The sequence below is a fragment of the Rhipicephalus microplus genome, chromosome 2, assembly GCF_043290135.1.
Source record: "Rhipicephalus microplus isolate Deutch F79 chromosome 2, USDA_Rmic, whole genome shotgun sequence".
Taxonomy (NCBI): Eukaryota; Metazoa; Arthropoda; class Arachnida; order Ixodida; family Ixodidae; genus Rhipicephalus; species Rhipicephalus microplus.
In genome coordinates, this window is record NC_134701.1 from 198951691 (window position 1) to 198966389 (window position 14699).

The 14699-nt window shown below is 46.0% G+C and overlaps 1 protein-coding gene across 1 annotated transcript in view; it reads right to left on the reverse strand.

Moving 5' to 3' along the window:
* Positions 1–14699, reverse strand: part of pic (DNA damage-binding protein pic) — a 47654-nt gene that overhangs the window by 12874 nt on the left and 20081 nt on the right. The window contains exons 14-17 of the mRNA XM_075887237.1: positions 10328–10456; positions 9619–9731; positions 3313–3477; positions 2460–2725 (exon numbers count right to left, since the gene is read on the reverse strand). Coding sequence (XP_075743352.1) covers positions 2460–2725; positions 3313–3477; positions 9619–9731; positions 10328–10456 — 673 coding nt within the window. The remainder of the gene's footprint in view (positions 1–2459; positions 2726–3312; positions 3478–9618; positions 9732–10327; positions 10457–14699) is intronic.

Sequence of the window (14699 nt, forward strand, 5' to 3'; positions counted from 1 at the left end):
CAATTTATGAGTGCCTTTATAAGGATTGCAAAACATGCACACCATGATTGTTGCTTTTTAAAGAAACTGTGTTTTCAGTCTTTTCCATTTTTCTCAAAAAAGTAAATTTGCGACTATTCAATTTTGAGGCCTCAATATCTCTGCACCTAGGGCAGGTACAACAATAATTCTCTCTCCAGCGGAAACCTGTACGCATGTTGAATGCAAGTATGGGAGCAGAATTTAGAGCACATGCCTTTTTATTGAATTACTAATCAAAATTGTAACACAATTTCAACTGCTTTTGAAAATGGATAGCTCGTTTTGCTGTAAAATAACCGATAAAGTCCTAAAGTCTTCCATACTTTCACTCTACAGTCATTAGTCTATGTCGACATATCCTAAATATCACTTCTTTTTCATGGCGGCCTTAAACAATAGGCGGTGAACTTAAGTTATCTCAGGAACAAGGCGAGTTACAGGAATAATTTGAAATCAGCAGAAAAACTTCCATACTTTCACTCTATAGTCATTAGTCTATGTCGACATATCCTAAATATCACTTTTTTTCATGGCGGCCTTGAACAATAGGCGGTGAACTTAAGTTATGTCAGGAACAAGGTGAGTTACAGGAATAATTTGAAATCAGCAGAAAAAACTGCATAACTCTCTGCAGTTTAATCAAGATCGCTGAAGGAAAACAAAAAATGTCTAAGACCAGTCTGCCAACGTGTGGGAGACACATTGTTCAGTCCATTCAGGTTCCGTTTGATGAGAGTCCATGGTACATAAGCACAAACAAATCCTAAATGTTTGATGCTGTACATTCAGGTGCTGTCTGTCTGATAAAAATCAAGCCAACTTTTTAGGAGCTAGGTTGGCAAGCTTATTCACACCTTGTCTAGCAGCGGCAGCCGGCATGTACACCGGTGTTGCCAGTGTACTCTTATCCAGGTGCCGCTCAACCGGATAAGAGTACACTGGCTTATCCGGTTGCCGCTGCTCCGGTCGCATCTCCAGTGTTTCCAACAACGCTCACTAGATGGCACGTCCCCACCCAGGACGTTGGTTTTCAAAGGCCCGCATGCTCGCCTACTCTCGACTACATCCACTTTGCTTTCGTCGCTTTGTAGGCACGGCAGCACATGACAAGTTTCTACGATGAGTGTCGCGCACAAGTACCGATATCCTCCCCAGCTCCCTCACCTGCCTGCTCTCAACACTGTTGAACGCCTGATAGCTTCACGTCTACTGTTCATGAGCGTTAGGCATTCGACTCACGGAGCAGTATGACATAAAAGGGCAGGTGGTTATTGTCCCTATCGATGTGGCCAACAGTGTGCAGTGCCAGTCACAAAACGTGCCCAAGAATGCTGCCTTCGACGAACACATCATGCGCCAGCTTTCTACAGAAATGTAGACAGCTGGCGCAACAAGTCTTTCTACAGAAATGGTCTTGTCAAGAAAGGCTCTATGCACCTCCGAGCAAGCTCCTCGAACATAATCACTTTGTGGATATTACTGATCTTTCTACTCCTTTACATCCCTCCCTCCTCCCCCAGAAGTCCTGTTACCTGCCAAGGTGAGAGGAATATATTCAGAGATATAGCTCTGCTCTTCATGGTATGCGCCCAAAGAGCAACCTTCAAGCTCAGTTGAGGTCGGTGTCTGCGAAAGACCTTCAGTGAGACACTAGTGCGCTGCGTTTGAAAAAACAAACAGCAGCTCAATCAGAGTCTTTCGTGCTGCCCCTGCCAGAGCCACTGGATGCATTCAAGTTCACTGCAGTTTCGCACCTAATGCAAAATCTGTGTGGTGTGTTGTGTCGTGCTGTGATTGTGTTGTGCAACACGTTTGCTCCCTTGTCATGATGTGTAGACTTATCATTATAGCCAAAGCGAAGACATAAAATAAAGTTCAATCTTTGCTAACCTATGGTCTCATCCTTTTCCAATGCAAACTAAACCGATCTTTCAGTTGAAAAATTTGGTTTACCCGCATTAAACCAAGACAAAAATTTTCCTTGTGCTAGTTAAATTCACTTTCCATGCCAAGGTTCATATAGGCCAATACGGTGACTATAACTTGCTTATTGGAGGGAAACAGCATGAAAGACAAAAGATCAGGCACAGGACACATACCACGTTTCTCTCCAATATGTCATACCAACAAGCCAAAGCTACCACTTTAGCTATAACTTGCCCATCGACACACACAGTTGATTTCGTCTTGCATGCAGTTGCAAAAAACTGATGTTTACTATCTTGAATAATGACCGGTTCGTCAGTAAAAGCCAATTAACATATAGTATGAGTTTAAAATGCACACGTCTGAGAAAACACGAGCATTTTTGCTTTCTCGCGTCGTCATAGTGCAGCTGCTGCAAATTTAACCTACAACCCCGTGTACTCGATTAAGGCTACATAGCTTGCAGAGCAAACCAAGGCATGGCCGACAAGACAAAGCATCTGTTGTCCTACCTCCTCGAAGTTTCCCTCCAGGGGCTTGTACGCCAGCAAGGACATGGACCGCATGAGATCCCCAACGAGCACAAAGTCACCCTTGGCACGCAAGTAGAGTGCCAAAATGTTGTTGAAGTGACTGCACTCATTCCGCAGTTCTCTCTCCGCGTTCCATTCAAACAGGCGAACTGTGCTGTTGACAGCAGCCAGAAGCTTGCCGTTGAACTCCAGCATGGAGTAAGGTGCCCCTTTGATCTCCTGCTCCGCTACGTGTTCAAGCTTGCCTGGGCAGAAGCATCATCACAGTCACCGTGCTGGTCCAACAAAATACGTACTGCACCTCCACCCAATAGGCAGTGCCACGAGGATGAGGCGACGTAGTTGCACAAACAAAAGCACAGCAAATGTGCACATTTGTACATAGGCAGTGCACTGCACACTAATTTCTCACGACAATCAACGACATGCTGAAACTGGTACAGCATGTCAGGAAAGTGGCACCTGTTTTCGTTCAGTAGCAAAGCGTTGTACGAATGCACACAATACACATTGGCAAAGATAAATGGGTCACCTGCTCTGTCACCATGTTCCCTGTCATGGCTCTGAAATGCTCCTTGGTATCATCACCATATGCTATAACTTTCATTACCTATTACACAGTTGTGTGACAGCCAAAACTTTTCATGCACTTGAAGTTTTATGATGGCTCATGTAGTTCAATGTTCTCAATTCATATGGCATTATTTAGCAAAGAATAACAAGGGAAATAGATCAAGATCCCAGGTGTGTGAACCAATGAGGAAGAAAGTAGGCATGCATGTGCACAGAGAAGACCATCAGCACAGCCATAATGCAAATGATCATGACTTACCATCCACCCAGTGGAAGACTACTATGCGACCCTGCTTGGGGTCCGACTCGTCGGGAAGCACATTTGCCGTTCCAACAATGTAGTAGGTGTTGGGGTCATTCCCTAGCCGAGTTGACACGATGCTCATCGCATACTCTGTCTGCATGAACTGGTGGGCATGTAACACTGCAAGAAAGCACTGTTACTTGAACACATTGATAGTCAAACACTACTTTTTTTCTAGTTACAAGCTGTATGTAGCATTAGATGCTCCATTTGTCGTGTATAGTACACCAATGATTGGTTAATTTTAAAAGCTTACTAGCAACTTTTGTTCTTGCCCTGAGCAACACATATGAACTGAACTTAACGGCCTTTATGCCTTGTTGGCTCATGACTTATACCCCTGTCAGACAGCCAATCTAATATCATTTATGAATGACATCAAGTGAACTTGTTATTTTACCTGCCTGTTGTCTCACGACAAAAATATATATAACTTTAAAATGACCCCAGAGACCACAGCCCTCACGAGCTGAGACTTCGGGAGTACTAAAAATCTATAGACAACTTGAATGTACACGAATGTATACTTAAAAATATTTTCATCACATACAAGGAGTTTCAGGAATGCAAGTGCAGCTGTTTTATGCAATTTATGCAATTCACCACACATCCATGATGAAACAAAGACAAGCCAAGAGAAAATCGAAAACTACCATGACCGATGATATGACCAACGTTAAATATGACTAAGCGTGGGACACAACTGGCACTCCAGCCGCAGAAATAATATGGCGGCCCTTAATTCTTGTATTCCCCACAATGATCACTGAAACACGTGCAATCAACACCCACGACCAAGGTAACAGCGAAAACAGCACACATCAAACATGGCTGGCATCCATAATCTTTAGTGAAGAGCAGCTTTCTTTTAGAAACATTTGCGAGTCCTTTCACGTCAATAAACCATCAACTGGTTAATATACCGTAATTACTCGAATCTAACGCGCACCTTTTTTCCGGTTAATTGATTGATTGATTTGTGGGGTTTAACGTCCCAAAACCACCATATGATTATGAGAGACGCCGTAGTGGAGGGCTCCGGAAATTTTGACCACCTGGGGTTCTTTAACGTGCACCCAAATCTGAGCACACGGGCCTCGACATTTCCGCCTCCATCGGAAATGCAGCCGCCGCAGCCGGGATTTGAACCCGCGACCTGCGGGTCAGCAGCCGAGTACCTTAGCCACTAGACCACCGCGGCGGGGCATTTTTTTTTTTTTTTTTTTTTTTTTTTTTTTCCGGTTAAGCGAGTTCATGAATCGCATGCGCGTTAGAATCGAGTACGAACAAAAAAATTACGGCCAATCTATTGCCATCGGCAAATCTAAAATGGCCGCCCCCTACGTGCGTCGGGATGGCGCGTCGTCCATTTCTGCCTATGTGTTTCTCATGTGCGGCACTTCGTACGTGTGCTGAGGAGTTCGTCATCTAGTAGTGCATTAGCATCGACAGCGTGGAATGGCCGACTCCAAAAACTCGAGTGCACCACGATGCCGCTTATAAAAGAAAAGTCATCGCGTGTGCAGAAACGGACGGCAATCGGGCCGCATCGCGGTCATTCGGAGTTCCCGACAAGTGGGTGCGGGACCGGCGGAAACAAAAGCAGAAGATTTTCGACAGCAAAGCTTTACGCAAAGGCTTCAGTGGACCACAGCAGGGTCGGTTTCCGCAAATTAAAGAGCTGCTCGGCGAGTATGTGCTTTAGCAGCGAGCAGCACAGCGGCCCGTGACGGCAGAACTGCTCAAGTGCGGGCTATGCAATTAGTCTTAGAAAAAGGTCTAATGCGGAGCCAGTTTAAAGCGAGCAGGTGCTGGCTAACTAACTTTATGAAGAGGAAAGGCTTTTCCCTCCGAAGGGGAACATGCATATGCGAAAAGTTTTGCGGAGGAGTACGATGAAAAGCTTCACAGTTTTCAGAGGTTCGTCCTAAACTTGCGGCGCAACAACGACTACCTGCTTGGTCAAATCGGGAATGCCGATCAGACGCCTCTTTACTTCGACATGCCTGGCACCACAACCGTCGAGAAGAAGGGGGCGAAGCAAGTTCGCGTGCTGACATCGGTCCACGGTAAAACTACAGTGACGGCAATGCTCTGTTACACGTCAGAGGGGCACAAGCTTCGCCCGTACCTCATATTTAAATGGAAGACGCTCCCGAAAGGAGTCTTTTTTCGAGTGGTGTGATCATGCAGGCCAGCGAGAAAAAATGGTTGCGCGTTGCAATCGATGTCTTACGTTTTTTTTTTTTTCGCTGTGGAAATCGGGTGCGCGTTACAATCGAGGGCGCGGTAGAATCGAGTAAATACGGTATAGTAAAAAATAAGTTATTTACAAATGACAGAAGTTAAGACACACATGAGTCGATTGCCATCTCCTTGAAAGGTCTCTGGCATCGAGACTACACATTTGGTCCAAGATCGAATGTGAATTCAAACGAGAGAAAACGTCGTGTTCATCGAATGGCATTAGTTTCCACTTGTGATAGCAAATGTATGACACTACAGCAGACTGTAATTCGATGTACAGTTAAAACCTGGATATAACGAAATTGATAAATTCCTGGAAAAATTCGTTATAAAGAGGATTTCGAAATATGGAGGTGCTCGGTACGAAACTTGAGAAAATAAATGCACAAATCAAACAAACGGGGGACTGAAGGCATAGCTAACTTAAAACACTTATGTAGCAGTAAATAACTGCATCATTGCAATAGCAATTGTATGGACACACTCGGCGGATTTTTGCTGTCACTGCCATGTACCGTAACAAGTCTAAATTGATAACATGCCCCCGCGTATCGTAACATTTAGGAACGGGTAAAAGCACGTGAGCATTGCTGAAGCTCAAATCAAATGAGCCGGTTCATCTCTATCGCCTGGAAGGCAGATATTATCCTCAATGTGGTAGAACTGCCGTCGAATGCTCAAAGAGAAAGGAAACCACCAGTCTTGAACGAGCATGAAAAAACACGGGAAGGAGGGGATCGCTCGAGAAGCAACAATGTACGATTTTAAGGGCGGTCTGGCACGCGTGCTATCTCGGCAAGTATCAGCTGTGCACTTTAAATGCGAAGAGATTGTGTGAAAAGAGCACTTCTCCCTAGAGCAGGCACATTAGCTCGCTCCAGTGTTTTGTAGCAGTTCCGCGTTATCTGGTCCAAAAGAGTTGGCTGCCAGCCTTACTTCTTATAACATTACACTTTATTGCTATCGTGTTCATTGCATAACATTCAACCCGCCGTCCTGCAGTTGCCAGAACTTATCGGCTAATCGCCAAAACTACGGGCCTGCGCACTCGCGCAAGATGGAAGCGCATGGCGAGTCGACCTCCGAAGATCCGTTGTCACCTTGGTCTCTGAGGGTTTAAATCAGCACCTAATCTGACATCCCCTAGGTGGTCACGACACGGTTGTTCACATTGAATGAATGAATAAACCTTATTTAAAGTCCGGCAGTTTTCCCCGCGTGGGGCAGATTAAAAAAAAAAGGCAGGCGAGGGGATTAAAAAAAAGCAAAGTTGACCGTTATTGGGCACAACACCATGCACGCACAGTGAAGCCATGCATGCACACACGGCGTCAAAGGCGAAGAGCGAACAACACGGATACTGTGGGAAACTATTCGGTGAAGTGCCCTCCCTCCATATCCAGCGCGGCCCCACATATGCGACGCTAATTAAAAACGTGGCACTGCCAACGCAAAAGTAGTTTTTTGTTTGTTTTTTGGTTTGGAGAAGGAGGGCACATTATCACATGTGCCCACGGCGACAAGAACAATGGCAACACTGGCTCGTGGGGCGCAGGCCCACCTGTCCGCCTCGCGCTTCGTCAATGGCGGGCCACCCACGGAAGATGCATGCTCATGACAAAATGATAAAACCCAGGGCAAAATTCCTAGATTGTCCATGGGGAAAATTCATTATATCAAGGCTGTCTCCTGCTGTTACTTTGTTACATAGAGGTCGCTAATACATGCACTTATATAGAGCAACGACAGGGAAAAGAAAATCTTAGTTACCGTATTTACTCGATTCTACCGCGCCCTCGATAGTAACGCGCACTCGGTTTTCACGACGAAAAAAAAAAGAGTAAGACATCGATTGCAACGCGCATCCATTTTTCTCGTTGGCCCGCACGATCACACTACTCGGGAAAACGACTCCTTTCAGGAGCGTCTTCCGTTTAAATATGAGGTACGGGGGAAGCTTGTGCCTATCTGACGTGCAACGGAGCATTGCCGTCACTTGTTTTACCATGGCCCGATGTCAGCATGCGAACGTGCTTCGCCCCCTTCTTCTCGACGGTTGTGGTGCCAGGCATCTCGAAGTAAAGAGGCGTCTGATCGGCATTCCCGATTTGCCCAAGCAGGTAGCCGTTGTTGTGCTGCAAGTTTAGGACGAACCTCTGAAAACTGTGAAGCTTTTCTTTGTACTCCTCCGGCAAGTTTTGGCGCATGCCCGTTCGCTTTCGGAGGGAAAAGCCTTTCCTCTTCATAAAGTTAGTTAGCCAGCACCTGCTTGCTTTGAACTGGCTCCGCGTTAGCCCTTTTTCTAAAGCTAACTGCATAGCCCGCACTTAGAGCAGTTCTGTCGTCACGGGCCGCTGTGCCGCTCGCCGCTCAAGCACATACTCGGCGAGCAGCTCTTCAATTTGCGGAAACCGACGCTGCTGTGGTCCACTGAAGCCTTTGCATGAATCTTTGACAATCTTCTGCTTTTGTTTCCACCAGTCCCACGCGCACGTTTCGGGAACTCCGAACGACCGCGATGCGGCCCGATTTCCGTCTGTTTCGGCACATGCGATGACTTTTCTTTTAAAAGCGGCATCTAGGTGCACTCGTCGAGTTTCTGGAGTCGGCCCTTCCATGCCGTCGATGCTAATGAACTACAAGATGAACTCCTCAGCACACGTACAAAGTGCCGCACATGGGAAACACATGGGCAGAAATGGCCGACGCGCCATGCCGAAGCACGTAGGAGGCGGCCATTTTGGAAATGCCGATGGCAATAGCATGACAGTATTCATTTTTTTTCGCACCCGATTTTAATGCGCATGCGATTTATGAACTCGCTTAACCGGAAAAAAGGTGCGTGTTAGATTCGAGTAATTACGGTATATCAAGGAATTGGTTATATAAAGGTTCGTATAAGCAGGTTTAATCGTAAATGCCATGAATTTGCCATATGACAAGGGTACTAGATATTTATTTAGCATCGATAATAATTCAACTGATATGTCTCGGACCTCACTTCCATCAAGCAATGCAATTTAAAAGTTTTCTGCTAGGGTAAAATTCCCTGGTATGACATGACAAAACACCGATACAACTGTAGGCGCAATGTAGTGGGCAGCCCTGTATTACTTTGCACCACCGTAAGGCTTGTTAACTTGCACCTAAGATTGAGTGCATAAACGATTATGCTGTTTGCACACTATCGAAATGCAGCTGCCATGGCTGAGAAGCGACCTTTCTAGGTCAGCAGCACAGAGCCATAGATGCCAAGCTACCGTAATGGGTCAAAATAAATTATGACAGCTTGGCCCTTTAATGTATTGATATAGTGCCATGCCAAGCTAGCATGACGGGCAAATTGCAGTAAACTCATTTTCAAACTCAAAGGGACCCCTGAATTTCGTTTGAATTATCTGAAGTTCTCAGACTGTGGGTGAGGTGACATCACACTAGTGTATGATAAGGCACTAATTTTATTAGATTTCACAATTTTTTAAGCAATTGTAACACCTAACTGCATGCAATTAACAGAAAGCAGAGGTGTAGGGTCCACAAGTTTACTGGCACTTTATTGCTGATCAGACCTTTTAAAGAAGTCGTGAATTACCAACTGCTTCTTTGCTATATGTGCCTTCAGCACAAAGCTGTTCATATCGGTTGACCAGTTGAGAAGCATCACGGTCTCAGAAGCATAATGCATGTGCTTCGTTTCGAACATTCGTTTACTAGCCAAGCCTTTTCCTTTCAAAGCCCGAGGTGCTTATTTTTCATTTTTAGGCTGTTAGGATTATATAACATGCAAAATTTTAAATAGTAGTGGGAAAGCAGCAGATATTTCCTGGTACAGAAGTGCAAAATGCATGAATTAACTGAATGATGGAGTATGAATTAAGAGCGTTTAAAATACATTGTAAGAATAGAGGGCCCACCAAAAAATTGAATTTTGTTTGAATTAACCAAAAGTATGAATTATCAGAGTATGAATTATCAGAGCAAGTCAACTGAGGAGAGACCACTCAAGGGACATACCTTCAAACGTGTGCTGGTCAATGATAAGAAGATTGTGAACTTCAACTTCTTGGCCAAGCTGGTCATTGCCGGTACTCACTGATCCTGGCTTGAAGACTGTGCTCATGTGGGAACTGCAATAGCACACGAGGTGGCACACAATCACTATTCATTCTTAGTAAGCAAGGAGTGTAAAAGAAAACAGTAATCAGAAGCCGCAACAAATAACTGATTGGGCAAGCTTTTGATTCATATTACTTGAAATATGGGTGCTTGTCCTTGTATTTTCAAATCCCTGTAAAAGTTGTATTTCCAGACTCAATAATGTACATGACCAACTCATCCCACCCAACACACACACACAACAGCTAACATAACATCGAACAAAAAAACCACTGAATTGAAAAATTTTAAAGTCTGATCAATTGATTGATATGTGGGGTTTAACGTCCCAGAACCACCACATGGTTATGAGGGACGCTGTAGTGGAAGGCTCCGGAAATTTTTGACTACCTGGGGTTCTTTAACGTGCACAAAAATCTGAGCACGAGGGCCTACAACACTTCCGCCTCCATCGAAAATGCAGCCGCCACAGCAGAGATTCGATCCCGCGACCTGCGGCTTAGCAGATGAGTACCTTAGCCACTAGATCACTGCGGCGGGGCAAAATTTAAAAGTCTTTTGCCAACACCACTGTAAGACCTTGCAAAGAGAAAGTATAGCAACAGACCTGTAGGTAACGTTCTGGGCTTGTGTGCTCGCACTGGGCCTCACTGGTGTCAGGCCGTTACTGCCCAAGATGTCATTGCGGATGGTGATAACCCCAAACGTTTGCGTTGCTTCCTGGTAGGCAATCCTCCTGTGCACGAAAGTATAAATTGGGTTATCGAAAAGAGTTTGAAGGATTATCTCTGACAGCACATACAGAAAGAATGGGTGAGCGAGTTGACATAAAATAATAAGGTCCCTGCTACCTAATCAAGAAATGAAAATTTTATACACTGTAGCCCTAAGGACACAGAAGCTACCATGACCGTTCTAGATCATCTTCCCAGCTCTAAGTGGAAAGTGCATATGGTTAAATACCCCAATGGTGGCCCCTTCCCATGGTTGAAAACAGGATAGGCATGTGAAACCCAACCACTGCTTCCGATAGTGGCATAGCGAAGAATACAGCACTAATGAGGGATTCTTTTGCACCCGGTGCGTATTTGAGGAAGCATTTCCCACATTTTAACTTGTTTATTTTCCCAAGGAATGATCGTACCTAATCAATGCTTACTGACAGGAACAATACTCACTGGATACCCGTAACTTCCGAGATGGCTAGCGAGAAGCAAAATGCCTGTTCACATGTCTAACTTTCCACAGCCATGTTAATTACCATGCCCATAGTGACAGCTACACTATACAAAAGAGAATGCCCTGTAAGTCTTTTTCTCAAAACAGCAAAGAAAGAATCTATAAACATTCTTTGAAAACGCAAGGGCAGCTCTACAGAGTATAGTCCTTACAATATTACCCAACCATCAAATGTGGTTAGGCAAGACATTATTACGATAGCAATCGTATGGGCTCGCGAGGTGTAATCGTGCTGTTGGTATTCGCACTGTGCGTAGACGGTCACGCCGCCTAGCAGATAGAGAGAACACCTTAAGAATGATCAAATGACGACGCAGCGCTTTTATGTGGCTATTGTGGGCCCTGCCAACATTTGCCATGCAGGCAGAATGCTTTTGTTAGGCTTTTTCTCGCCAGAGTGGCAATGTCTAACACACGGGTGTCACGTTCCGGCGTACAAACCAGGTTCTCTGCAAAGTGCACGATGATCGGATGTGAAGTAATCTGTATGCAAGCTTGCACCGCTACAAAACGGTTCATTATGTGTGATCCTAAGAAGGAAACGCGTGAGAACTTGTGGGTTGAAACTTGCTTCGAATGTAGATGCAACAAAAGAGCATTCACAAAGCAAAAACATTTATTGAACATCAAAATGAAACAATGCAGTAGGTTCACCATGCAAATAACTCGAGAAACATACAAGCGCTAGTCCTGTTGTGTGGGTTTCATTGTCATTTCTTTCGCGCTGCTTCTAGTTATTTGCATTACAAAGATGCCGCACTTGCCGATGCCACGCTCGTTCCGAGACGCCGTCGCTGCTTCCTTCGCTGCTCATTTCTTTATTGCTGTCTTCAAACAGAGCGGTATCCTCGATGCCATAAAGCACATTGAATATGCCGCACTCCATAAAAGAGTGCACATAATTCCTGGGATGTCCCACACTGGAGACCCTCCAGCTATGCGCATTTTTTTCGTCCACTCCAAAGTCCATCCCGGCTGTAACTTAGACCACGACTCCGCGGCTAGGACAACTTTCCTTTTATAAGCAGCACTGTAATGACACCGCCTGTATGGCGCCAGTGAGCTATGCCACACGCAGACCAGTCAAAGCGCAACTCGAAATGACCAATGGCTCGCTTCAATACTCGCCACAGAGATCAAAATGGCGGCCTCACGTGTGTACTTAAGCCCGGTGTTGGCTTGGCTATTAACGGCTATTGTACCGTCTAGGTGACACTAGTTGTGCACCACTTTTCTGAATAAAAAATGGTGCATTTTTTAATACACAGACGAGCCCACATATAACGGCCCCACTTAAAACAAACTTTCGCTTAAAACGAACAATATACGTGTGACCGTGAAAATATATATTTGTTGAATGGGACAAAATCGCACTTACAACGAACGCCTCTGAGCGCCACTGATCGGTTACAGCGAACGGAGTCAGCGGTCTGCCGACTTCCCGGGAAACCAATTTCGACCATTCATCAGGCATCGGCAAGGTGCCCATACATTCTTATTTTTAAACGCCGACCCTGCCTCTACGCCCCTCTAGTTGCTGCTCTCGCCGTCCACTTTTTGTTATGCTCCCCTCCTTCCTTTGCCCGATCTTTCAAAGACGGGCCGGCCATCTACACCGTTTTTGATCGCTGGTATTGTCGACTTCGCCGGCCTGGAGTGACCAGACTACTTGCCAACATCGTTGGCCACCGACTGTATCCGATAGCCTGCGTCTAGTGCAAGCGCGTACGCTACCCCACGGACTCCGATAATTTGCGATTCATTTCGCGATTAGGACTTGTTCTCGCTCACTTCGCACTCGACTCAGCATGCCTTCCGCACGCGTGCGGAGGCGGGGAAACGGCTGTTAATTTGCACGGAATGAATCGCAAAATATCGAAGTTCGTGAGGCTACGCAAACCCGCCGGCACAACAAAACGATTTTTGACCACTGCCGCCGATTCTTCGAACACCGCCGTGCGCACCAATCCAGGCGGCCATGCTTTGGCTTCTACGCGCGCTGGCACTCTTTTTCAAGTTTTTCTACGTGCGCGTTTCGTGGATTTTTCAAGCAAGCTACCCAACCTGCCTCCTTCCCGTGCGTTTTGGTTTTCAAAGTCGCCCTCGTGCGGCATCCTCCCCTCTCTTTATCGCAACTTATTGCCCTTCTCTCGCAAGTCTGGTCTCCTCTCTTGATCACAACCCCTTCACCCGTCTCCTCCGCTCCACGACGCCCGCCACGCTGGCTCGAATATAGTTTCGTTTTCTGACTGGAAACGGGCCCAGAGCTGTTCCACGCGTTCTGGCATGTGTGTCGCTTGTGCGCGTCTTGCTCGCTCTTGGTGTGCGTGTGTGGTCATGATGGCCGACGGGAGGACTAGCACACTTTTTCCTGCCGCTCAACAAAACGTCGAAAGTGTGACCGCTTGGCTTGAGCGTAATCCACGCGTTGAGTGCCGCATTGCGGAGCGCTTGCTCATAGCTGTTGACCACCTGGCAGCCAACTTGCCACTTCGGGCGTCCCGGTATGCAGCTGTGGAGATGGTGAATATTTCGTGGGCAGCGGTGACGGCTACATGCACGCGAAACTGTTTTCGCGAGGCCGACTTCGTCGACGTCGGGCCCGATGCCGAGCCTGAAGCTACCGAATAGGACCACTGCAGCGGCGATTTGTGGCAGCGCAGCGGCGATTTGTGGCAGCACGTCGTCGACTCCGACCTGGGAGAGCGGGCGGGACATCTGTTGTGATGGTTTAATTACGGCCGATGATGATGCCGACACTGCGGAACCATGCACGGATTAGGGCATTGTGAATGAAGTACGTGGCGAGAGCAATTTGGAGGAATCTGATTGCGAGAACGACGAAACTTTGGAGTCAGTGCCTCTGCAGCTTGTGCCATGGGCCTCGGCGAACAAGCGAGCTGCCGTTTTAAATGAACTCGAGACCGCCCTTATCGCTTCTGCTATTCGAAGCATGTGCATCACGGACTTTTGGGGGCATAAAATGTTTGCGTTTTTATGCGCAACTTTTTTTAACAGCTGTGTTTCATTTACTACGAACTTCGGGATACAGCGAATGGATGCCGCGTCCCGCTCAGATTCGTTAGAAGCGGGCTCGACTGTACTCGATTCTAAGCAGACTTTGGAGTTTAATGCAAAAAAATTTGAAGAAAAAAAATCTATCTCTGTCTAGATTAGAGTAATTATGGTATTATAATTAAGATAATTTATATTAGGATCTCCTGAGCGCTTCCCAATGTCAGCCACCCGCCCCACCCTTCAGCTAATAATTATGTATCTTTCCTAACAAAACTGCAAAAAACTTGCTCACGAAACCGCGGACACCAGCGAAAAGCGTCGTGTATGACATGGATGGGGCGCCTCTACCCCTTTTCTTTTTCTGAACTGTCCATGATGTCTTTCAAAACATCAAGAACGTGAGCTGCATAAAATACAGCCGCTGTTTAATTAGTAGAGAATGGCAATGCAGCTTCAGATTGTTTGTACCACAGCAACATTTATTCATGCAAAACCAACGCAACATCTGCAGACAGAACCAGGCCATTGCAGCGGAGAATGAAGAGGCACTTAATGCTCCGGAATCGTGCTGAAGCTGTTTCTTGGTCTTGGCCACCGAGAGAATGGTTGTTTTTAAAAATATTTTCCCTTGACATTGTCTGTAATTAAAATCTATTTCAACATAAAATGCGATGCCCCGTAACGAAAGCAGCCTAGTGTCATTAGATTTGTCAAAAAAGGTT